This window comes from Homalodisca vitripennis, chromosome 1, assembly GCF_021130785.1.
Source record: "Homalodisca vitripennis isolate AUS2020 chromosome 1, UT_GWSS_2.1, whole genome shotgun sequence".
Lineage (NCBI taxonomy): Eukaryota > Metazoa > Arthropoda > Insecta > Hemiptera > Cicadellidae > Homalodisca > Homalodisca vitripennis.
Window position 1 is genome coordinate 93,256,153 of NC_060207.1, and position 27,475 is coordinate 93,283,627.

Below are 27,475 nucleotides of genomic sequence, written 5' to 3' on the forward strand. Positions count from 1 at the left end.
TAGGATCTGTGCGTAGGCTCTGGTCGTGAATATTGGAACTCAAAACTAATAATAGAACAAATTATTTTATAAGTAAAAAATAGTAGTTTAGTAATTTTTTATATTATTAATGGTTTTAGAATTTATTTTTAATCTGGCTGGATAGCAATGAGAACAGTGACCACGCAGGCAATTGATGAGTCACATTGATAATGATACGTAACCAAGTATAAATCTAGTTTTGCTGCACTGTCGTATGAAGTATCAGTTATGGTAATTATAGTGAAGGACAGACCGAATAACAATAAATAGCGAGGAAGGGTTAAAAGTTCAGCGATAACAAGGAACTATAAGTCTATATACTTCTTCGCCATCTAACAATAGTAACCCATCCTTCACGCGTTTTTAAACCAGTAAAGATTAGGTCATTGCAACACAGAAGCGAAGTTGTAACTCAAACACACGTTACGATACACAACTTGAGAAATATAATACAAATTTATTACGCTGAATGTTTTTTTTTATAAAGAAACTGTAATGACGACTTGTTGCGAGTACCGTGTGTTATGAGTATAAGTTCTCAACGCTAAAAGAGTATGAAAATTAATGTATAAGTAATTAAGAATGGTTTCGATTAACAAATTTCTTATAGTCATTAGTTCTTCCTCGAAGAAAATTAATTCTAAAGAATATGTTGTACTCTTAAAGAACAGGTCGTATGAAGCCTATAAGATCTGTCTTCGAAAAAAATTGTTATATTTGAGCCATTAGAGTTCGCCAAGTTCTGACCCACAATAGTAAAGAATTTATTAAATTCGTTAGCTACTTCAAACTTGATTTTGTCATTGAATAATTTGGTATTTGGCAAATATTTATTTAGGGAAGAAACCTTGTTAACCCCTCTACCACTCAATTTAATTAAAACCCCCTAAAACATATTTAAATCCCCATTAGCTTGGTCGAATTTATCACAAAAATAATATTTTTTAGTTGCTTTAAATTTCTGCTTAAAATGTTCCTGCAATTGACATAGCAGGTTTTAAGCTCCACATTAAATGGTTGCTTTTTCACTAATTTACGTAATTTATCTCTTTGTCTTATAGCATGGACTAATTCTGAAGTAATCCATGGTTTTAGCTTTTTTGACCTCGTTTTAAATTTATTCGATTGTCTATTGAAATTGTAATAATATTCTGAAGTTCAAATGTAAAAACATTAACATTAGTGCTGTTAAAAATTGATTGCCAATTAGCATTTAAAAGGTTATCATGTGGTAACACATGGTCGATATAGGTGCGATGTGCAGGGTCGATCTGAGAGGAGGCGTTCTGTGTAATAGTGTGTGTAATATTAGTTTAATGACTCTGCCTGGGTATTATGAAAAGTGGTGGTAACTTAATCCATTAAATGTTTAAAATGTGTTGTTATTTATAAAAATAAATCATTTTCAAACAATGCGATGTGTCTGTTTGATGTTTAGTAATTTATTGAAACATTTGTAGTGAAATAATCTTATGATAAATCAAAGGCATATTAATCAACCAAGTCCATTGTTTTTAAGTATTAACGTTTAAAATATTTAGTAATGCATATGGTAACATACAGTTAATTTTTGTTAATCATTTCTATTAATAATATATATTTACATTTACTAGATTCCTGAAACGATACATCTATTGTTATATATCTATCCATTCACTGTAAAATATGTTGTTCCTTCCTCTATCCGAACACATTTTTGCAAGCAGATCCTTTCGTTCACTTGGTTATTACATCCAGTCGTTCATTCGTTCATTTTGTTCAGTCAACACGATGACCGGTAAAACACGCTCTAGCGGGAAGACTTAGTAACTCTGTACTGACCGGTTCAACTGAACGGGTCGCAGCAGTGAACGATACCGACTGAGCCGGATTAGTCAGCTGATTTTATTAGATTGAAATAAAGTGAGCGCCGAGCAGTGGTAGGGATGCTTGGAGGGGCAGCGGAGGGATATTTACCCCACCCTGCGTGAACTCAAATCAACCAAGGTTTTTTTGTTAGCGGTTTACCTATAAACATATAGATTTTTACAAAACCATCAATGACAACTTTTTTAGCAATCTCAATGTAGTTAACTCAGCTCCTCCACCAAATTCGCCTACTTCCATAGAAGCATTGCCTGCAAACGCTACTGGACAAAATTTTTTTGAAATCCCTACCTCCACAAAAACCAGACCATAGTAAAACACAACTCTACCAACCAAAAACACCAACTGAGGATTTTTTATCAAAATATTGACAGCATGGAGGGAAAATAAACAGACTAACACATGTTCTAGAATTACACTCACCTGACTTAGTGATCTTAACCGAGCATGGGCTTAAAGAGTCACAGCTGTCAAGTACAAGGCTTCCAGGCAACAACTTAATAGGAGGTTTCTAGCGTCAAAATTGCAGAAAAGGAGGGGTAGCTGTTTTTTTGCTAGTGAAGGGTTAAGGAACGAAATATACAATTTTAGAACTGACCTTGCAAGTGAACTTACATGTGAAACTCATGTAGTACACATGACAATGGGTAAAATCACAATCTACATAATTGGTGTTTACAGACCACCAAGTGGAAGCCTTGACAATGCCCTCGACATCTTGTCTAGTGGAATAGACCTCATTCCTACTTGGAAGTGCCCCACAATTATCATTGGTGATATTAATGTATTTAAAGCAACCAATGAAGAGTCGGAAATATTAAGAAAGTCCTTCCTCAGAGCTCTGAAAATGGAAAGGACAACTGGCTACAACGACCATAAAATAGAAACTGCTGACAGAAAAAAAAGGACCTCTACTTAAAAAAACTAAGAAAACTAAGAAAACAGTCAACTTCAGACTTCATTGACAACTCAAACAACAAACAAAGGGCTATCTGGCAGGCTATTAACTACAAAAAATGCAAAAATAGTAGAAAGGACGAATCACTAAAACTTGTAATCAGTGAAGAACAAATCAAGAATCCTAATGAAATAGCTGAGTACTTCAACCAGCATTTTACAAAAATAGCTGACCACTCTCTCCAATGCTGGCCAAGCTGTAAATAATCAGTTACCAACATGCAAAGACTATGGCGCAATACCTGACTTCATCCTTTACCCCACCACACCAGAAGAAGTTTCCCATACAGTCTCATCTCTGAAATCAAAACCATCAGCAGGTATCGATGAACTCACCTCCACACTACTGAAACACTGCAGCAATGAAATAGTGAGTCCTTTATGTCACATAATCAACTTTTCATTTTCACAGGGCATTTTTCCAACAAAACTTAAACTTGCAAAAGTATTCCCTGTTCACAAAAAAGGCAGCGTAACATCAGTGGAAAACTATAGACCAATATTAGGTCTCCCAATAATATCTAATTTAGTGGAAAACATCTTACTAAACCAACTGATAACTCATCTGACGACTTACAACATCTTGACGACCCAGCAACATGGCTTCCTCCGTGGTAAATCCACAACTACAGCAATAGTTCAACTGTCAGAATTCGTCATCAACCAAATTGAAGAGGATACAACAGTGACTTCCATGCTGCTGGACTTCAGTAAGGCTTTTGACTGCCTAAACCACTCTCTACTTCTCCAAAAAGTAGGGAACATGGGCATTAGAGGAGCATCACAAAACTGGCTTGCTAGCTACCTGAAAGACCGACAGCAACTAATTGAAGTGAACTACACAAACAATAATACATCCCATAAAGCAAGATCTACCTTCCTCCCTATCACGAGAGGTGTCCCTCAGGGATCGATTTTGGGACCAGTGCTTTTTATTCTGCTGAAGCTATCTTCTTGACTAGGACCTTCCAAGCTATCTTCTTGACTGGGCCCAAGCAATGCTATATGCAGATGACACAGCCCTTCTTATTGCATAAAAAGACTCAATATCCCTCGAATTTAACTCTTTTATAGCCTTGAATATGACCAAACAATACTGCCAAAATAATAATTTTGTTCTTAATCAGAGCAAAACACAGCAACTTATATGGGAATGCCGAAGAACCAGTGACTACTATGGCTTACCAGAAATAGCATAAGATAATGAAGCAAAGTACCTCGGCATTATAATACATGACAAGCTATCTTGGAATCCACACATTGACGATCTCTGTAGTAAGTTTAACTCCAGTATTTATGCTCTTAAAAGAGTAAAAAGTTCTTGTTACCAAGATACTTACCAGTAATGAGTCAGCGCTCGTTGAGGAAGGTTGTGTCTGATAAGAGCTCACGTCTCTCTTGGGAGTCTTAAATTCGCGAGTGAATCAATTGTCAACCTGCCGCGCTGTGTTAATACTATTGGTTTTTGGAGAGTTTTATTTTGGTGACTGCCACATAATTAAATTTTTTTTAATGTCTATGTGTGGGATGTGCCTGAAAACAATTACGGTTAAGCAGATAAGGTTGTCGTGCAAAGACTGTGTTAAGGATTTTCACGCAAGTTGTCTGAAAATGAGCAAGGCTGATGTAGAGTGTGTGACAGCGGATAACCTAGTGTGGAGATGCCAACCTTGTGCTTCAGAACGGCGAAAGAGTATGAGGTTCGAGTCTCAAGCAACGGAGGGGAAACTCACCATAGAAGATGTTATGAAGAAGATTATTGAAGTGGCAGAAAGCCAAAAAGAAATGGAGAAAAACTTCAATAAGTCGTATGAAACACTCTACAGTAAAATCGACGAGAGTACCGAAGCCGTCAAGATACAAACTGAGGAAGTGGAAAAATGCCTCGCAATAGTTGATGGCCTAGTAACTGAGAATAAAATACTCTCTGAGAAAATCAGTTCTCTGGAAGCACGCATCGAGGAGCAGGAGCATTATTCAAGAAGGAACACTGTTGAAATCCATGGTATCCCACAGGAAAAAAATGAAGACGTGGTGTCTGTCGTAAAGGAGGTGGGAAAAGCGTTGGACTTCAATATATCCAATACAATGATTGATGCCTGTCATCGTCTGGGAAAAAGATCCGAGCCCAACAGTCCTCCGCCTGGAATAGTGCTGAAATTTGTAAGCCGACTAGATAAAGAAGAGCTGCTAAGAAAAATACGTGTCAAAAGTAACTTCTCGACGCGGCACATGAACCTGGAAATGGACAAGCCGGTCTATATCAACGAGTCCCTGACACCGATGAAGAGGAAGCTCATGGCAGAGGCACGGAAGTTTAAGCGTGAGAACAATTATCAGTTCGTTTGGGTGCGGGATGGAAGGATCTTTTTACGAAAAGAGGAGGCTTCTAAAGTTATTCATGTAACTTGCCAGGCTGACCTGCCAAAGGTAAATGTAAATAAATAGCTTATGTATGAAGGTTAAACTCAGTACCAGTATCTATTTCTTTTGTATGTTAATATATTAAGTGTTATTTTTTATTTTATTATTATATTATGCAGGTCACCTTTGCTACAAAATGAATAAAGTATACTAGTTATTTTGTATTCAGTATTAAGTAAATATAAACATAAAATCTTTAATTATGACTAATCAACATTCTGTAAAAATAATCCATCAAAACATAAGAAGCCTTCGTAAAAACTTTGATCTTTTTATACTTGAAATTGAACAGAGAAATACTTTTCCCGATATAATTATTTTATCTGAAATATGGATCAACAGTAAAGAAATAAATTTTTATGAAATACCAAATTATGTTTTATATTCACACTGTAATGATACCTACAGAGCTGGTGGCGTTATCATTTATGTTAAAAATTCAATAACTGTTATAAATTCAACAATAGTAGAAATGCAAACAGCTGACGCATTAAAAATATCATTAAAATTATGTAACTTTGACCTTTGTATTTTGGCTCTATATAGATTATATTCATATACAATAGATTCGTTTATTAAAGAGTTTACTAATATTTTAGATGGTTTTAAGAAGGAAAAAAGTTTTTTAGTTGTAGGCGACATTAACATAAATATTTTGGAAAATCATTATCTTGTAGATAATTATCAAAGGTTAATGGCAGTAAATGGTTTAGAAAGTCTTGTTAATGAACCTACAAGAATTACAGTAGATTCAGCAACATGTATTGATCATGTCTATGCGCGTTTATATGATAAGCGCTCGGTAACAATCGATGTCACAACAATACACGCTGGTATCACAGACCACTCTCTGGTATGCATTGCTCTTGGTGGGGTGGCGGAGGGGGAGACCCGGCCCCCTCCTCCGCCCCACCGGGACGGCCAGCGTATCAATTATGTGAATCTAAAGCAGCTGTTAGCCGCTGAGGATTGGTCTTGTGTTTACAATAAACTTTATCCGTCGTCAGCTTTTGATTCGTTTATTAAAACATTTAAAAATTGTATAAGTTGTAGCAGAGAATCAATATTACAAAAAAATAAATTCAAGAAACTAAAACCTTGGATTAATGATACAATCTGTTACAAGATTAAAAAAAGAAATTCATTATTCAAATTAGTCAAAAATCATCCTCAAAACATTCAATTGAAAAATCATTATATACGTTTTAGAAATAAGCTATTAGAGGAAATTAGGATATTGAAAAATGATTATTATAAAAATAAATTAGAAAGGTGTGAAGGCAATACTAAAAACACTTGGAAAGTCTTGAATGACATTACAAACCAAAGAACAAAAAATAGCAAAACCATAGTCTTAGATGTAAATGGCAAACTTGAATATGATTCAGAGTATGTAGCAAATGAATTTAATCAGTATTTTCTTAATGTAGTAAGTGGATTAAAATTGTCCGATAATGTTCCATCTGATTTTTCTAAATTAAACATAAGAAATTACTTTATAGATAAACACCAACAAAGAACTATATTTTTAGAAACTGTATGTGAGGAAGAAATCCTTGGTATAATTAATTTATTGAAAAATAATACTTCTCCAGGTATAGATGAAATTAGTTCATACACTATAAAAACTGTCGCACCAGAAATAGTCACTATTCTGTCATATTTGATCAATTTTAGTTTTCAAAAAGGAATTTTTCCAACACAATTAAAAACAGCCGTTGTAATTCCTATATATAAAGGTGGACTAAGCAGTACGTGTAATAGCTATCGCCCAATCTCATTGCTTTCTTGTTTCTCAAAAATCTATGAAAAACTCATGAAAAAGAAAATTGTTAATTTTTTAAATAAGACCGATTTTTTTAGTAAAAATCAATTTGGCTTCAGAGAAAATATGAATACCGAAAGCGCTCTATTTAATTTTACCAAAAATGTATACAATGGCCTAAATTCAAGTAAATGTATAAGTGGTTTATTCTTAGATATAAAAAAAGCATTTGACACTGTAGATCATACAATTTTATTAAAAAAACTTTATAGGTGTGGTATTCGAGGAATAGCTTATTCTTGGTTTGAAAGTTATTTACGGGATAGGTATCAGTGTGTCAGAATGCACTCCACATACAGTGAAATGGGTAAAATCTTATATGGCGTGCCCCAAGGGTCAGTATTGGGAGCAATCCTTTTCATTATATATATAAATGATTTATGCGATACCAGATTTCAAGAAACACTAACATCATTTGCTGATGATACAGCCCTTAGCTATGTCAAAGATAGCTGGACTGATATCCACGTTGCTATGAGCAAAGATCTAGAAATAATTCAGTGGTGGTTCACAATGAACCATATGCTTTTAAGTACGGAAAAAACAAAATATGTCAATTTCAGTCTCAGAAAAAATGACATTATATTTGAACCTGTTTTCTATAGATGTGCTGACTGTATTTTGAAATCAAGCCAAATCAATAATTGCTTAACAATGGATTGTTCAACGATACAAAAATCGGATATTATAAAATATTTGGGAATTCATATGGATAGTGAATTTAATTGGAAAATTCACATATCAAAAATTACAAAAAAACTCAATAATATTATAAGAATTTTTTATTTTTTAAGAAACATTTGCAATTTAAAAATACTTAGAATGTTATATTTTGCGCTCGTACAAAGTCGAATTGAATACGGCATATTTCTTTGGGGAAGTGCGTATGATTCAAATTTAAATTCATTACTTATGCAGCAAAAGCACTTTGTCAGATTAATAACCCACAGTCATATATTTGAACACTCACGACCATTATTTAATCAGCTTAAGATTTTCCCTATTAAGATGTTATTTATATATAAAGTATTAAAACAATACTATGATTTGATAAATACTACCAACTTAGAAGCAAATGAATACAGCTTAAAACTAAGAAATTCAGGAAATATAAGAGTTCCAAAACCAAACAATACTTTTTTTACTAAATCATTCATTTTTATGTCACCGTGGATTTTTAATAAATTACCTAACAATATAAAAAACTCAAATAACAAATTAGTATTTTTAAAAAAATTGGGAAGGTGGTTGTTTGAACTAGAGGATATAAATTCAGTTTTATATATTCAGACATAGTAACTGGTTTTTTACCTCACGGCCCATATATATATATATATATTTTCAAATAATATGAAAAATCTAATCTAACTCGAATAAGCAGGTTGATTACAACTATTATTATATTATGTTTTGATTAAATAATATATTAATTTATATCCTCAAGAGAGATCTAAATTGTTAAATTAAGTTGTTTGCTGATGTTTTTTATGTGTTAAAATATAATAAGGAACCTCCAAACAGGCTTAGCCTTGGAGGCCCTATATTTTCTCATTTATTGTAAAGTATAGCGCATTTAGATGTAGGTTATATTTTAACTATAAATTTAGTCTATAGGTATTTTGAAGAAGTAATTTTTTATTTCCCGTCTTTTGTAATGGTGCAGTCAGACCTGGCAAGATTTAGGAAATTATAACTCCATTATATTAATTTACCGTTATGTATTGATGTATGTATGTAGCCTGTAAGAAAATGAGAAAATAAATCATTCTTTATTCTTTATACTACCAGGGCAGCATATTTCTCTCTAGTTGTGTTCCACCTGAGGTATGGATTATTAGGATGGGGCAACTCTTCAGCAAGAAACAGGGATCGTGTTCTAGTTCTGCAAAAAAAGGCTATTAGAATGTTAGCAGAACTGACTCCTCACGAGTCATGCCGTCAGGCCTTTGAAGAACTTGGAATCCTGACAGTGGTCTCACTCTATATATGCGAGGCCACCTGTTACACAATAGCTCAGAAACCTGACCACCTAGGTAACAATCATAACTATAACACTAGAAACACATATGACTATGCCCTGTCAACACACCACCTCACCCTGTTTGAAAAGAAACCTACCTACATGGGGAGAAAACTTTTCATCCAACTCTCAGAAGATCTGAAGAGACGTAGAGAAGAGAAGAACTTCAAGACATCGCTCAAGACCTGGCTGCTACAGAAATCTTTTTACACCCTAGAAGAATTTTTCAATGCCTGACTATTTATGGTAACATTTCTGTACCATGTATAAACTTAGCTTCATCACATCTTTTTAACTCTAACTGTTACCTATTTATATCTTCTTGACTGATCTCAACTAAGCTATTATTGTATATACAATTTTAAGATTTGAGATGTACAAATCTTTAATAACGACGCCATTACTGTACTCTATGTTCATGTAAATAAAGAATTTTAATTTGATTGGAGATTTGTGCACCTCATGAGACAGTGAGAGGACCTCTTCATCTGGATTGCACTGGTGGCTGCTGGTTAAACCAGGCAGACCTCCTTTGTGGTCTTTGAGGTGTTTCTGATGTTAATATGATGCAAACACTTTGTTTTAAATGTCTTCGTCACCAACATTTTAAAATCTTTTTAGAAGGAAATTGACTCTGGGTATCAAGAGTCAAACCTGTGATAGTGTAAGTTTTCACACTACACTAAGCAAAAGATGAAATACAGCTAACTTAACATTTGCACAAAGATATGTACGAGGGCTGTTTTTTTTCAACTTCCGATGTGGTATAAAAATAAAACTAGGGAGAGTAATTAAATAAATTTATTATCAAAAGTTAGGTACATTATTAGTTACTTTTCAACATAATTGCCATTTAAATTGAGGCATTTTTTATACCTGGGTACAAGCTTCTTAATACCTTCTTCATAGAAGTTTGCCGCCAGTGATTTGAGATGGATTTTGACGACGTCTCGCAGCGCGTCGTCTGTTTGGAAGCTCTGCCCTCCTAGCATCTTCTTCAGTTCCGGGAAAAGGTGATAGTCGCTCGGCGCTAAGTCAGGACTATACGCCGGATGGTCAAAAACATCCCATTTAAAACCGTCAAGAAGACGCTTTGTCAAAGCAGCACTGTGAGGACGGGCGTTGTCATGAATGAGCACTACTCCCGATGTGAGCATTCCTCTCCTTTTGTTCTGGATAGCTCTCCACAAACATTGTAACGTACCGCAGTATCCTTCCGCATTGATTGTGGTACCTGGCTCTAAAAACTCAACAAGCAATACACCTTTTTGATCCCAAAACACCGTGGCCATAATCATTTTGTTGTTGAAAGTTTTTTTGAATTTTTTGGGTTTGTTTGGAGAGTTTGAATGCATCCATTGTTGGGACTGCTGTTTCGTTTCTGGGGTGTCGTACAGAACCCATGTCTCATCTCCTGTCATGATTTTTATCAAAAAATCTTCGCCATCAGCTTCATAACGGTTCAGAAAAGACGTTGCTGACGCCATTCGCCGCGCTTTGTGGTCATCAGACAACATCTTCGGCACCCATCGCGCACAAAGTTTTTTGTAGCCTAACTTGTCAGTTACGATAGAGTACAGGGCTGACTTTGAAATCTCAGGAAACTGATTGGATAGCTCCGTAATCGTAAACCTTCGATTGCTTCTTACACTTTGGTCAACTCGATCAACGAGGTCTTCGTTTGCGACCGACTTTCGTCCTTGGCCCCCTTCATCATGAATGTCAACTCGTCCATCTTTAAATTTCCTACACCAATCACGCACTGCACTGTCACTCATAAAGCTTTCACCGTATACTCGTTCCATTCTACGGTGAATTTCTGCTGCAGATAACCCTTCAGCTTGCAAGAAACGAATTGCACTTCTCAACTCACACTTGGCAGGAGATTCTATCATGGTAGCCATGTTTATGTGTCGCTAGATAAATTGGAACTGGCGTCGGCCGATACCTTCCGTCCGAAAATGAGTGAGGTTGTAGTGGGAGAGGTGCGCAGTCGACTGCCGCGCATTGCTGGCCGATACCGCTCGCCCAGCCATCTAGCGGCACGATCGGAAGTTGAAAAAAAAACAGCCCTCGTATATTGACAGTCTGCTAAAATGTATTCAAGCTTTTTATTCTAAGAACTTTGTTTGCAATGGTATAATAAATATTCTTTTCTTGCTGTAGAAAATGTTAAGTCCAGAGAGTGTGTCAATAAATATGTCTAATGTATTTATGGCTTTTAAAAGTGATCAGAAAGAAATAATTATGTCACTCAAAAACCAATATGGTCGATTTCAGAATTTTTGAATCGTAAGTTCCATTTTCAATCTTAAAAATTAATACCTACCATTCTAAAACATTTGGATATTGTCTAAGTACACATATAAGAAGCCAAGAATAATATTGTTTTTAAATCCTTTCTTAGGAGTATAATTGTAACAATACACCCACTTACTTCTTGAATACTTTGTTTTTGACTGCTATTCTCTTTATAGTTCTATGATTTTTCTCAATGAAACCATTTCCACTCGGCGTGTTACACCTAAACAAACGTTTCACTCTCCACTTTTCGCAAAGTTACTGGATTTGTTCAGCAAACTTTGTACATTTTTTCTTCTATTTTATTAAAAATCCTCCTCCAAATTCAAAACCTACTGGGACCACAGTCTATTATTGTTGTTTCTTCACTGACTAAATGACCAGATTCATACTTATTGGTGAAGAATCTATAGAAAAACATCCCTTATATGGTTGTACTACCTTTCTACAACATTTTTATAAAAATCAATACCTGAATGACAACACTTAGCTGTAAAAGAGTCTGATCAACACCAAAGTGATGTGCACTGAGCACTTCTTCAATTAATTTTTGATTACTCACATCATCACTCTCACGTAGCATAGCTGCATCGTCTAGTATCAGTTTTTCTAACTAACCACCTCTTAGAAACTCTCATTAAAGGATTTGCCTTGTTGAAGTCAGGCCATATTCATAAATAAGGTCTTAAAAACAAGCTCCTTCTTTGAACTAGTGCTTCATTTAATCTGTGAAAATTAATACCTTCATTGTATTTAAGCTAATATTACAATCCTAGTGATTGTGTAAAAATGTGCAATTGTCTTAATATTGTGCAAAAAGCATTTTTATGACAACCGCGCGTCACGCAAGTAGTTCAAGTGTTTTATACTATATATATATAAACATTCCCGTGGTCCTCTGTCATGAGTGTTTGAACCTTGTTGAGTTCGCTGTAGTCCACAGTGCTGACAGCTACCGCGTTTTGTTGCATCCTGGAGTATTTTATGGTTTTATTTATAGTGTTTATTGTATCATTGACATATCATATGCACAAATAGATGATTGATTTAATTTGCGTTTTGACAAGGACACGAAAAGTGAAAATGGCTTTTATCTACAAAGTAGGACAGTACAGTAGACACCCTCTTAACTGGCCATTACAGGACCGAACCCCCGGCTGGAAAGCGGTTTGGCCGGTTAATCCGACGAACATAACCTTAATTGGTATACTACGTAATACTGTACCAGTAAAAAAATTTAATTCAAAAGGTTATTTTACTGAAAACATAATTGCTTTTAATATTTTAAAGAACAGTGGAATAATAATAACAATAGAGTAATACATTGTACTACATTGTATAAGAAAAATATAAAAGTAAAAATTACATTTTGTTTCCAAATTATGGTAATTTTAGACACAGAAACAGAAAAGTACATTAAATATCCGGTAAATACTACAAGAAATCTGTTATTTTCTTTTGTGTTTTCTTCTCCATCGTCTTTATGAAGGCATAGTCTTTCCACTTTTTAATGAACATCACGTCTACAGCTGTCACCCGGTCTTGCTGCTCAATATACATTGTGGCCAACTGAAGTGCTTTAATCCCCTCTTCGTGACTGATTTTTTTCTGCTTGATCGTCTGAGTCCTCTGGAATGCATTGTTCACTTGCCTCCTCAACGACTTTTTCTACGATTTGATAGTCATTAAAAAAATCCTTTTTCAAGGTCGTTGTCACCCATTCATTTACAATTTTCTCTTCAAGATGATCATCACTAGTACTCAATTTTCTTAAGTCGTTAAGTAGAGCTGTGTTGTTATCTTCTTCAATTATTAAAATGGGATGTTCATTTTCATCTTCAGCTGGGTTAGCAACCACGTTTTCTATGTCTGGCCAGGCTTCTCACCAAAATTTAATGAACGTTGTGCCAGGCATTTCTTCATACGCCTTTGCGACAATGTAGATAACATCCTTAATATTTAAGTGCTTAACACCTGATATAAGTTCCATTCCCGAGTCCATGTTCCCCAACATTTCTGAAAGCAGTTTGCGCCGATAACGTCTCTTTAAGTATTCTATGACTCCTTGGTCCATAGGTCGAACGAAACTTGTGACGTTCGCTGGAAGGAAAACCAATTTTATAACGTGTGCTTCTTCACATTCAAGATCAGGTGGGTGTGTGCCAGAATTGTCTAAGATTAGAATGGCCTTTTCAGGTAACGTACGTTCCTTTAAATATTTTTTACTTTTGGAACAAACTCCTTGACGAACCAGTCTTTAAAGATGTTGGTATCCATCCATGCTGCCATTAGGGCACAATAAAACATAGGAAGCGATGAAACATTTATGTTTTTAAACACTCGTGGTTTCTGGGATTTCCCAATGACCAAAAGTGGGAGCTTGTGTGATCCTGTAGCATTTGTATATAAGGCGAGTGTAACCCGTTCTTTGTTAAGTTTAAATCCAGGAGCTGAACTTTCATTCCCAACAGAGAATGCTTTTTTTGTGGTAGACGTTTAAAGTTCAGACCAGTCTCGTTAACGTTGTAAACCTGTTCTGGTGAAAGATTTTCTTCGTCAATTATCTTTCCTAGTTTGATTACAAACTCGTTTGCTGCAACGATTTCTGCGGATATTTTTCCCCCACAAATGTTTACAAAATTTACTCCATGTCGCCTCTTCCATCTTCCTAACCATCCATCACTGGCTGAAAACTCTGCGTTATTTTGTTTTTCTAGTTTCTTATGAAAAAACATTGCATTTTCTTGTAAAAGTGGTCCAGTTATCGGAGTTCCTCTTCGCCACTCCTGCATAAACCAAAGCCATAACGCATCGTCAACCATCTCATTTGTTGGTTTTTTAATGTTCGTCGATTCGTCAACACCTTTTCTGTTTCGACACTAGTGCAAAAATCCGGTAAAGATTTGCGATTACGTCGCCAATCATTGACAGTGCTTTTCCCGACGTTAAGTTCGTTACAAATCCCTATCACTGATTCGCCTTTGTCAATTCGCTGGATCGCATCGAGCTTTTCTTTTACAGTTAAAACATTTCTTTTACGTTTTCATTTACTCATTTTTTAAACCAAATAAAAGTATATAATCATTCAAACGTTTAGTTTATTTAATAAAAACTGCACACCTCAAAACACTACAACACAACACTAAACTGCACAACTTGAAACTGTCAACTAACTGTATGTATGTACTGTATCTATCACCTTCGGAACCACCTGCTTAACTGAACAGGCATTGTCTTAACCATTCAAAAAATAGCTGTTCGAGTTGTGACCTCTCGATGACTCATTGCTTTGTGGCTGAAACAACATACAAGATGATATATAATACTATCCATAGTATAAATATGTTAAAATTGTTGACTAGTTGTAAAAAAGAAAAATGAAATAGGAAAGTTATATGAATAAATTAAGTCTTATGTTTGAAAATATATGTTTTAAGATAAATAAATTACAGTTAGTACACAAAACTCATAATTTTCCATTTCAGATAGTGTACCAACCAACAACTATAAAAAAAACCAAATTGAGAGCATACATGTATAAATTACAAGAACAATACAGTCTTTAATGTTTGAAATTTACTTTACTACGAATCAAAATAATTAATTCATTGGTCAATGGAAAAATTAAAATTTACATTATCAACCTTCATTTTATCCCAATTCTGACACTATCTAATATTACTCACAATGATAAGAGAGATAAGATAGTATGTTGAAGTACTGAAGTCATAATTGTTGTCTCAAACTCCTAGACTTTCAAAATCTCAGTTGCTTTCTTCCTTGAAATATCTCATGCATATGTGCAAACATGTTTCCTTAATATTTCCATATAACAGCTTTACATATAATAATAATGATAATCATTTCATTTAAATTAAATAATATTGTCTTACAAACTATTATGTTTATTTATGGGTGTGATCATTTTAACTTCATAATTTCTTTCTTCATAATTGAACAGAATTGTGACATATTTCACAAAAACGATTTTGCAAATCATTCAAAACGTCTGCCAGGTAGAGAAAAATTAACTGGTAGGGTTAATATAGAAAATCAATCCAGGTTTCTCTGATGCAGCCATATGTAGTTACGGTACTTTGGGATTATACCGACCACACCCAAACATGAATCGTTATTTGACATTTTGCTTCTAATGATTACTAAATTAGCGTAGAACAATATTTCGTCAATATAAAACAGGAATTGTCTTATCGCAAACCCCTTCCCGTCCTCAGACAGAGGTCAAAGTCGAGCGGTCTAATAGATAACGTGATTGCAGAGTCTCGCTGCCCGTTCAGCTGGTGCGTCGCTTTGTTGTACTTCCGTGTTTTACCCCTACATTTTTTCAAACACAAAAATTCAACAAAAACAAACATTACCAAACAAAAACTAAACTCTTTATTGAAAAAAACACATAAAACTTGTTTTTATTCTTGATCACACTCCGCCACCCAAAATGCTGCCCGCGCTGATGTCAACAAAAGAAAAACATCCCTCGAGATAGTACCTATCAGTAAAATATCAAATTCTAGAGGGGCTGATCAGAAATATAAATTGAATTGTAATGGAAAGGCAATTATGTACCGTGCAAAAAACTTAAATAATCATGTGATGCCGTAATCGGGATTCTCGAGAAAGATAAGATAACAGTGACAACAATACCGATCACAATACCTGGAAATGCTTGTTGATTGATGGAATGTTAGTTCTGTTACTCAACTACATCACTTTATAACGTTCTAAGTTCATTGAAAAAAGTTTAAGCGTTGGGGACATATATAACGGAATCTGACCCCATTAACAATTGATAATCGTTGTAAGTTTGTAATTTTGTAATTAAAGAGTTGTTTTTTCGTTCTATCATGTTTGTTTCTATAAATTTATATTTTTGTGTTCTTCATACTGGTGTGGTCGGTATAATCCCAAAGTACCGTAGTTACAATAACCATCAGAGCAGGAGCTATGGTAACCTAAATTAGGTTACTATATATTATCTGTCATTTACTATTATTTAAGTATTCTCCTTTTTCTTATTTATGGTACTGCCAAAGTATAGAGTTGTATGTTGTACTTACGTGAATATGACATTTTGTGTACAGGCTGACAGCAGGGTCACCCCCCAACATGCCCCATTACCACAACATGTTCCACTGTTGGGGTCATCTCCAGCGAATTCACCAGCTAAAGCGTGGCTCCAGTGTGTTATGGCGCTACTACACCCCTGTCTCTGAAAAGTTGCTGGCTGGTGAATTTTAAATTTGCTTTGTAATGTGTTTATTCATTATTTATATATACTCGACAATTTATGTTCATATTCTTCATTAGTCTAAACAATAAACTACATTTGTTTTGGTTGTATTTATTTTGGTTTTTAATTCTCCCAAAAATCTGTTGCCCAAATCAGGAGACTGCTTTGGTATACTAATACTGTTTTTACCAGACATTTTAGTTTACTCAATGTTACTATGTACTAAGTACTATGAGAGTTTTCTATTGTTTTTGGAGTAATCATAAAATAGTTATTACTTAATACAACAATCAATGAAATGCTGTTAAATTATTGAATAAAAAACATAATTGCCCTTTATTCATCTGCAACTTACCATGTGGCGATGTGTCTCTTTTTTGAGTGAATTGGTATTTTTTAATTAAAATATGGAGTTTAATACAAGAGTCATTTGAAAAGTAAGTTCACCTGGTATCTGATCGCCGAACGTCTGAGGGTAGCAATGCAATCTGAGTTGCACTGTGCAGGTATGTTCATTAGTACGCATTGGGCAGTGTCATAGTAAAGGTTGCTATGTCAGTTTAAAAGCTCTGTACTAGTGTTCAAAATGACTGCTTCAGTCAACTCTTGTGTTGGCTGTGATGTAAACAGTGCCATTAGATTTTTATTATAAAGAAACTATATCTGGTAGAAATTTGTCATAAATTGTGTTATATGCATGGAGAAGACATTACAAGTTATACTGCAGTTAAAAATGGTGCCTAATGTTCATGACGAAAAGTGAAGTAGCTGATTGCCTGTGGATGCTGATGACCTCATCCAACAAATAAATCATAAGGTCAGGGAAAATAGAAAGACTCGCAATCACAGATCTTTAAAAATTTTTTTCACAGATATGAAGAACTCTAGTGTATGAAACTGAGAAATTTGATATCGTTTTTTTGTGTCCAATGGATGTCCAAACTCTTGACTGATGATCTCAAAGAGAATAAGACCAGCTCTAAAGTTTCTTAAGTGTCAAACAAAAAGAGACAATCAATGGAGTGGAGTCACATCTAGTCGTTACAAAAACCGCTGCATTGGTTACGTCCTTAGACAGCAGAATTTTATTCAATATACAGTTATTGAAAAGCTTGTTCTTAGATATGATAAGTACTTAATTATAATTGTTGCTTAAATATAACTTACTTTAACTTAATATAATGTACGTCATTTTCTTTCTTTCTCGGATCTGTATTCGTTTTTCACTCTCATACTAATTTATATTTTACACCAGGAAAGTAATTATTTCACTTGTAATATTCACAAATGAGTATTAGAAGAGCGTAAAAGTTAATCTAACTTATGGCAAATTTTATTTTGTATTTGAATTATTCTCAAATTCCTTCAAGAAACTCGCAACATGAATGAGTGAGAAACCAAGGTAAGACTATATAACATGAATTAAATTTTTGAAAATCTGAATAAGCAACAAAACTAACAAGCACTATTGACTAGATTACTTTAGTAGCTTACATATTTATGAGGGTCACTCTGAAAGTTTTGAGATCTCATTGTCCAAGTGCCAATGAGTATCTGACAACAACTTGGGTTCATTAGTGTACTTGTGTCGACTGTTCAGAAAGTGTCATATGTTATAGATAACTCTTCCTCAAAGCCAGCTTTAAACCATAGCGAAACACACCCAATGCATCACAATTACAGGGACTATTCCAGACATTTTATATTTATCTAAACATTATCTTAAACAAGAGGAATTGAATTCCTTCTGCCTTTCTGGGTTTTCGGTTTCCTCTGGGTTCTGTTGATCAAGTCTAAAAAGAGGAGGTGTTTGCATATTAACAAAAGACTTCTTGCAAACTCAGCCATTTGAGGTTGGATCTTTCTATGATGAGGGAATTTATGAGTTTGCTGCAACAAAAGTCACTATTCATGATTTAAACTACAGGGTGGGCCATAAGTCCCTTGACACTACCATTTACTCATTATCAATTTAACTATAGTTGTAACCTGTCAGCTGTTACAACAAAACAACAGTATTAGCTTATGTTTGAGTTATGTTGAAGTTAGCATCTTGTTAGAAGTGGTTTTGGTAGATTAAGGGGTGTCAGGTGACTAAAAATTAAAAAAAAAATCATTTTCCAGATTTTTTTTTTTAATATTCCTGAATTATTACTGTGTATTTTACTGAAAACTTAATTCATTTATGACCATTACTTTTTTAGTTATAAATTTTTGAAGTTGCACTTGCTCAACAAGTTTCGCTCAACAAAAACGCCTACAGCAGTCGGTAAAGTATTCAATCAGCGTAAAAGGGTGTTTATTGGTACACCAAAATGTCATTTAGTTAGACTAGAAGAAGTGGAGGACAGTATAAACAACTCTACTTGTGAAGTTAGTCGCAGGCCCAGCATACCTAATTGTGAACCTAGTATTTCTAGCCCTACGCGTTTTTGCGTTTTCCGGAAATTTACATTTTTCAGCTTTAATGTACCTTTTCTCAGGAACCACATGAGATATCTGAATGATTTTTTTTAAATTTTGTTTAGCTCATTGTCCTCTTTAATTTGTGTGAGAATATTTTTTGCAACTATTTTATTTTATATTTTAGAGAATTAAAAAACTAATTTACATAAGATTAAAAAGTCAATTTAAAAAAAATCATAAAAATGCCAATATTTACTTATACAGTAAATGATAGAGAAAGGAGTAGGCTTTCATTTAAAATAATAATTAGAATTATGGTATTTGTACTTATTTCAAAAAGGTACATCAAAGACAGTCAATGGGTGAAGTGAATAAAAAGTAGTATTTACTTGAAGTAAATACTTTCGAAGTAGTAGCATTTTTCTCAGAACGGTGTGAATAATAATATACTTCCACTGGGTAGTAAGTACTTCGGGGCCGTCCGATTTTGGTGAAGCATTTACTACCGTAGTATTTACTACCCTATAGCACTTACTTCACTTTTATTTTCCTTCTCTTATCGATAACCCCTCACCGCATGTTGGTGAACAAAACTCAACGTTCCTATGGAGTCCTGTTTATCTGGGATATCCATGTACCGGCTCGTCGGTGCATGACTCACTTGTCTGCGCTGTCTGTCAGTCACTTACTATTCTGGGTGCTGACTATGTCGTCAAGTGATGAGGCCGGTGACTGTGCTGACGTTGAGCGGGACGTTGTTAACATAACACTTTTTGTGCGACTATTGAGTGAAAATTCAGTTGTCGTAGAAAAGTCTAAAGTGCCAAGTGTCATGTGTGCTAAGAAGAAAGCTTGGGATATCATATGTTCAGAATATTCTAAAGCCACCGGGAAAATAGTTTACTCCGCGCAACTCTCAAAAATGCTGAACAACATGAAAACAAAAATAAAGAAAAAAACTGATAGAACAGCAACTGGAAACAAAAAAATTAAACTTAAAGACTGGGAGAAAGAGTTCTTTACTGCTCCTTACACAAGAAGAAAATCCTGTTTTTAAAAAGGTGCCGGGAGCTGCTTCAGTAGGAATTTGTGAAAATGAATCTGCTAAAAACACAACCTCATCTAAACAGAAGGGAGCTGATAACATGGAAGTAGAACACCAGCCAAGTTGTTCAGTGATTACATCAAAGCAGCCTGTGGTAGCTGTGAGAAAAGGAGCGAAAAGGCTGTCAATGCTAGAAACAGACGAAACAAGGGATATGTCCACTCCGCAATTACAGCGTGCAGTGTTGCTGCAACAAATGGAACTCCAAAAAAATCCAGATAGAAAAAGAAAGAATATTGCTAAACAATTTGAAGAAAGACTGTCAATGATGCTTCAACTGACACGGAAGACTTATTTTCTTTGTTTGATTAATAAATAATTTGTTGTAAGTTCCAAATCCTATCCCCCCATATAAAAAGAAAATAAATAAATAAAAAATAATAAAAATTAAAAAACAAAAAAAACTATAAAAAATCATGTGTGCCTGCGATCGTCGATTAAAACAAGACATTTAGAAAACTGGAATCTTTTAGTTAATTTACCTGCAGAAGAGAACAAATTCCAGTTCTGGAAACATCGTGTTTTAATTTGTAACACTTAACGATGACAAATGTCCGGAATTTCCTTTTATTCCTTTCAGATCAACCATCATCAACAATTAACTTTAAACATAGAATTAACCTGTAAATAGAACCTGATGTCACCTCCTTGACAATAAAACGTGACAAAAATACAGCCCACATTTTAATGTTTTAAGTTTTTTACACCTGAAAAAGAGGATGATTTCCATTCCTCGAAAAGTAGTGTTATCATTTATTGTAACATTTAAAGATGGCAAATGTCCGCAATCCTGTTATTCCTTCAAATCATCCATCGTCAATAACAAACTTTAAACAAAGAATACATACATATATATATTTTTTATTTTTTTATTTTTTTTATAATACTTTAGAACAACATACATTTAACATAAAAGTACATCAATAATGCAAAATATTAACTTCAGATTTCACAAATATGCTCGAATAAAATTAAAGTTAAGTATGAAATAATAACAGACGCCTAAACAAGCCTTAATAATCAACTAAAAACAACCATCAATAAATTACATTAATATATACATTTTGCATCATAAAAAATGTCAAGTATTATTTAAAACAGAATTTGGATAATCTCTTGACGCTTTTTCAACACCTCGAGTTTTTTTGTTACGGCATTTTCTATTTGTTCTTCCGCAGCTAACTCTTCTTGTTCTTCTTCAAGGGCAGGATTTTCTTCAAGCTGATAGTCAAAGTTATCATTCAAATGTTTACTTATGTTATGTAGAACTGCACAGCTTACAATGAGTTTGGGAATTTTTTCCAGAGAAATCCTCACACAGTTTGCTATATATAGGAAACCTTTTTTTTAACTTGACCGAAAACTCTTTCAACAATAACTCTTTCTTGAGCGTGCAGCCGATTAAATTGTATTTCGTCTTGGTTGCGGGGAGGTTTGAAGGGAGTAATAAGCCAAGGTGAAATGCCATACCCCGAGTCTCCCAACAGACAAGCAGCCCCATCATATCTGGCTATAACCTCTCTTACCTGGCTATTTCTCCAAATTCTCGAGTCGTGAACACTACCCGCCATTCTGCACAGATGCTGGTGAATTGTTCGGGTCGCATCACAAGTTGCCTGCAACGTTTATACTCGGGTATCCTTTCCGGCACACATATTCATCACCAAACAATCTAGGTTTCAGAATTTCAATCTGTGTACAGTCAAGTGCACCAATAACCGAAGGCAGCCTAAAACGGGTCCTGCCACAAGAGTTGAGCATCATTTATTTTTTCTCACTGAATTCGAAATTTAATCCAATGATGTGCTCGGTCAGTAATACAGTCCATAACATAGTGAAAGGTTTTACAAACCGTTGAGCGATCGACTCCGACATCTTCAGCCACTCCAATTTGAAATCCTGGATCAGCCACAACGCGTAAAAAAAATTTCCATTTTCCCCCCTTGGTGTCCAAAGCCCCTCCTCTTGTCTCATCACTTTCAGGCAGAAATTCAGCAGTCAAAAAATTAATACTTTCATCCTCAAACCGTAAAAGTTGTTTGTCACTGACGTGCCGACGCTCACGATATAACTTACGTTCACGAACGTGCATGAACATCGCCATGATGCCGACTGAACTAAAACGAAGTCTGACCTACAACAGACTCCACAAAAACGAAGCAGTTACTACAGCAAGGTAGTAGTTGCTAGGTTTTTATTCACATGAATCTGGAGCAAATACTACGGGGTCCTGGAAATATGAAGCAAGTACTACCCTTTGGTAGCGCTTTCTTTTTTATTCACTTGAAACGAAGTAATTGCTTCAAAATCAGGGTAACGAAGCAAGTACTACTTTTTATTCACTTCACCCAATTTAACATTGTAAGGATAGGGACACCCAACTCCCCTTTAGATTTCTAAATAATTAAGTTGATCATGAATAATAAGCCCCCAATAAGAGAACATGTTTTTATTCTTCAGCAGTGGTCGTTACATGATCATAATTACAATGAGGTAGTAGAGTCATTTATGAATCAATTCCCAAACAGTAGAACATTATCACAACAAGCCATTCATAACCTAAATTAAAGGTTTGAAGTGACTGAGTCTGTAGCTGATCTTCCACGATCAGGTAGGCCTAAATCTGTTACAACAGAAGAAAATGCCATGACTGTAGCACAAAGTTTTATCCAATCGCCATCAAAATCAACCCAAAGAGCGTCCATTGAGCTTGGTATATCTAGAACTAGCATTAGAAGAATGTTAAAAACGGTAGGGCTGAAACCATATCGGCCTACTTTACTGCAAGGTTTGAATGAAGATGATTATGACAAGCGAATGGAATTTTGTGAGTGGTACACAATAAGACAAGAAGCTGACAATACATTTTATAAATCCATTTTGTGGAGCGATGAGGCAACATTCAAACTTAATGGTCGAGTGAACAGACAAAATTGCGTGTACTGGGATTCTGAAAACCCACATTTAGTCATACAGACTGAATTAAGTGCCCCTGGAGTATGTGTGTGGGCTGGAATCTTTTCTGGTGGACTTATTGAACCATTCTTTTTTGAAAAAACTGTTAATGCTGTTAATTACCATGACATGTTACATGAGGTAACAGTTGAATTGGAAAACAGTCCTGCATTCGAACAACTACAACCTATTCGAGAAAAAGTAGTTTGGCAGCAAGATGGCCTCCTCAGTACGGGAACAATGTGAAATTTCTTGAATGAGACTTTTGCAGAATCGATAAGAAGACGAGGTACAACTGAATGGCCTGCGCGTTCACCCTATATCACCCCAATGGACTTTTAAATTTGGGGAATTGTAAAAGACAAAGTTTATTCAGAGAAACCAAGAGATCTACAACAATTAAGAGAACGTATTGAATCTGTATTTGAAGAATTATTTACCAAAACCGTCACTGACACCATATGCGCTTCTGTGCTTAAAAGATATTACATGTGTATAGAAAATAATCGAGGACACTTTGGACGTTTACTTTAGGTATGTATTTTTTATTTGGTATTACAATTAAAACTGTAAACATTTATATTTAACATATACTTTATAATAAATTAATACTTACTATCGCAATGCATTTTTGACAAGCGACTTATGGCTCACCCTGTATATCACTGTTGCTGTTTATAGGCCACCTGTAAATACCCAAACGGAACTTAATACATTTTTTAACTCGAATTGCCTTGATATGATATTAAAACGTAACAGCCTTGCTATTGTCGCAGGTGATTTCAATATTGACGTTTCTATTGACAACATCTCTAGAAAGTTCATCAGCTCTGTCAAACTATCAAATCTTACACAATGGAGTTTAGAGGATTGAGATCAATCATTGACAACATATTTACAAACCTGCTCAGACACATGTATCTCCAAGATCAGGCTATATAAGAATCTCGTGAATTAAAGAGAAAGAATGTTATTTATTTACACCATCAGTAAACACTTGGATTCTGATCATCGCCTAAAAATTCAATATAGGCAAGCAAAGACGGAATTTAACATAACACTCATATGCTTTGTTTTTAGACCAAAGTAAAGCCTTTGACGTAGTTCTGCTGTTGGTATTAAAGGTAAGGCCTTTGATTGGGTTTCATCCTTCATTCTCAACTGTAAGCAGGCTGTGGCTGTTCCCTACATTGACAGTATAGGCCGCCTTTGGACATTTGAATTTAGTGTGGTGCCCACATTAGCGGGGGTACCACAGGGTTCTGTCCCGTGGTCAATACTTTTTCTTCTGTTTATGAATTATATTCCCTTAGCAGTAAATCAGGGTGACCTTTGTCTCTTTGCAGATGACACGCTTTTCAGCATTTCTAATAGTGTGAGACAACTTTTAGAGACTGATATTTTCACTCAAGGCAGTTCTATACTTCAATGGCTTGAGCATAATTGTCTTGAGGTAAATAAAAAAAGTCTAAATTCATTGATTTTTGTATAACATTCTCTGAAAATAATTCAAATCAGTCTGATATATTTATATGAGATTTCTGCCTTGGCTCTAGTTCTTCTATGGACTACCTTGGTCTTGAGATCGACTGTAACTTATCTTTCCACAATTACATACACAAAGTCTCAAAAAAGGTAAGCAGTAGTATGTTTATCTTGCGCAGGTTAGCCTCGTTCGCAAGTAGAGAAGTCTTGTTGACAGCATATTACGGCTGCTTCTTACACATACTTAAATTATAGATTAATAATTTTGGGTTATGAATCCTCCAAGACTAAATCCCTATTCATTCTTCAAAAGAAGGCCATACATGTCATTTTTGGACTCAGCCGATCTCAATGAATCGTGTAAAGGTGTTTTTAGAGAAAATAATTTACTTACTTTTCCTAGTATATACATCCTGGAATGCTTGACATTTGCCTTTAAAATAAAGACTTGTTTCTAATAAAACAAACAACTTACAACTTCAGAGGAAATAAATTTTTGGCCCTTCCAAAACATAGGACATCTTTCTTTGAAAAACGTATGTTTTATTCGTGCATCAAGCTTTTTAACAACTTGCCTACAAGGTTCAAAGAGGGCACTAATTTAAACTCTTAGGAATAAGTTAAAAAAGTTTTAATTCTAAAAGAATACTATAACATCCATTATTTTTTAATTGATAAAAAAATTTTAGTTTTAAGATATTTTACTTAGTTGTAGTTATTTTATTTACTGACGATGGTCATGCCATTTACATTGTCAACAACAATAAAGCATTTTGATTTTGAGTCTGGAAGATCAATTTTGTTATCAAGAAAGCATTTTCGGGCTGTGATTTTAAAGTCAATTTGTCTCAAAAGGAGTGTGTCTAACATTTCAAAATTGCCTTTGGTTCTGAAGCACCATTCCTCCCTACTGATTTTAGGCGGTATTACGAATTTCAAAAGGTACATAATTTACTGCAAAGTAACAAATGTTTGGGAAGATTGTATTCCACCGTCACTCAAGAAAACATTGATCGAGTGAATGCTATAATCCAAGGGAACAGACACAACTCTTAATTAATGATTGAAAAGTTACTAGGAATTGGATCAGCAGCAGTGTGAATAATCTTGCATGATTTTTTAAATGTCAAAATATTGCTCCTCACAATTTGATAGATGAGCAAAAATTTTAAGCATGTGATAATTAGCCAGGGGACCCTCCAACTGCTTAATATTGGTGGTTATCGGACTATTTCTAAAATTCTGACTGGTGATGACTTGTTCCTGATGCGTGAAACTACACAGTAAGGTTAATAATTATGTAATACCAAATATATACCAGCTGTATTTGCTACACAACTATTCAAATGATTTTTCACAACATCGTAAAATTATTTTAGTTATATTAAAGGATAATTTGAAATTTAATACTTAATTTAAATTATCAAATTAATATTTAAATTTAAATACTAAGATTAGATTTTGCTCTTTGCAGCACTTAACATGTACAAGGTCTAAAACTCAAATTATGGAGTAAAGTGGTTTTTTAAATGTATTCAGAAAAGTTGAACCTAATTTAAAATTGGACAAAACTATTGAGAATTGCATACTATTTTCTTATTTGAAGGTACCTTTTTAAGAAGAGTAGGTTTAAGTCATCTGTTACTGTAATAACTTGTTTTATTACTTTAAATAGTAAGTAATACTGCCTCATGTAAAGTATTTTAGTCTCTAGCTAAAACTAAAAACGTAAGGTTTATTTTACGTATTGACTCAACCAAGTGTAATAAATTATCTAAGTCTAAATACTTTCAAATTAAACTTACAAATTTTAAAAATAGTTAAATAAAATGTTAAGTTTTTTGGATGTTGGCTGACAACTGATTGACAGAACATTGAGTGTTCATGTCACTGCCATATTAAATATAATTGTACTTATCAGTAGAGCTCTATGGCTCAATTGGAAATGTTAGCATTCTGAATAAATTTCATGGGAGACTGAGTTCAATACAGCTGGGAGGAGAACACAGCTTTTGCCTTTGGTTTTATTCAAATAACTGATTTAATTAAATTTACAAAATAAAACTAATTTTATATACTACAGCTTGTTTGTTTTATAGTTTCATTTTGTAATAAATAAAATATATAATAAAGAGGATATTAAATTAAAACCATCAAAAACCCATGGACAGTGTTTGTAAAATGTTATTAACATTAGTAAATCAGTATTGTGTAGAGGTGGATGGTCACAATGGTTCCATCTAAACTTAAAGCGATGACCACTTTGTTAAGGTGATACAGAATGGGGTTGTTATAATTGTACAACTTTTGATTATTTTAAGGATACTAAACTACATTCTTATAATAAATCAGGATATAAGTGAAGAATTAGAGGATCATGTCACAGTTATCACATCAATAAAGATGGATGTAGCTTACCTCCAGGAAGAAAATAAAAGATTAAGAAACAAAAACTCCCAACTGGAAGTTTTAGTAATTGAGAATCAAGAAAATATGCTATTGGAGCTAAGGATTAGTAATAAAAACTAGAGAGGTAGTGAGTGTTTCAAAACGTCTAATTCTTACTCAGTCAATGCCGATTCAAAATGAAATAAATGGAGCTTTCTGCTAGTCGTGTTTGAAATTGACTTTTGGTGAATTTCAGTAATCTTTGAAGCAAAAAATCGGTAACATGTTTTGACAATCATTATAAACGTAATATACAAAAGCAGCATATTTACAAAGCAATACTTTAGGGCATATTTCGCTTATTAAACTGGAAAATATATTTTTTTAGCTATATATCTTACCTTTACTGCGGCATCCCAGCAGTGATTCCCATCGTGCAATGCTGCTCTTTCGTTTTTCTGTCCTGCCATAGTT

The 27,475-nt window shown here is 34.4% G+C and overlaps 1 protein-coding gene across 1 annotated transcript in view; it reads left to right on the forward strand.

Moving 5' to 3' along the window:
• LOC124366696 (mitochondrial carrier homolog 2-like) overlaps positions 1 to 16,772 on the forward strand; it is a 35,520-nt gene extending 18,748 nt beyond the window's left edge. The window contains exon 7 of the mRNA XM_046823297.1: positions 16,514 to 16,772. Within this exon, the coding sequence (XP_046679253.1) occupies positions 16,514 to 16,670 (157 nt within the window). The 3' untranslated portion in view covers positions 16,671 to 16,772. The remainder of the gene's footprint in view (positions 1 to 16,513) is intronic.
• Positions 16,773 to 27,475: the final 10,703 nt, after the last annotated feature.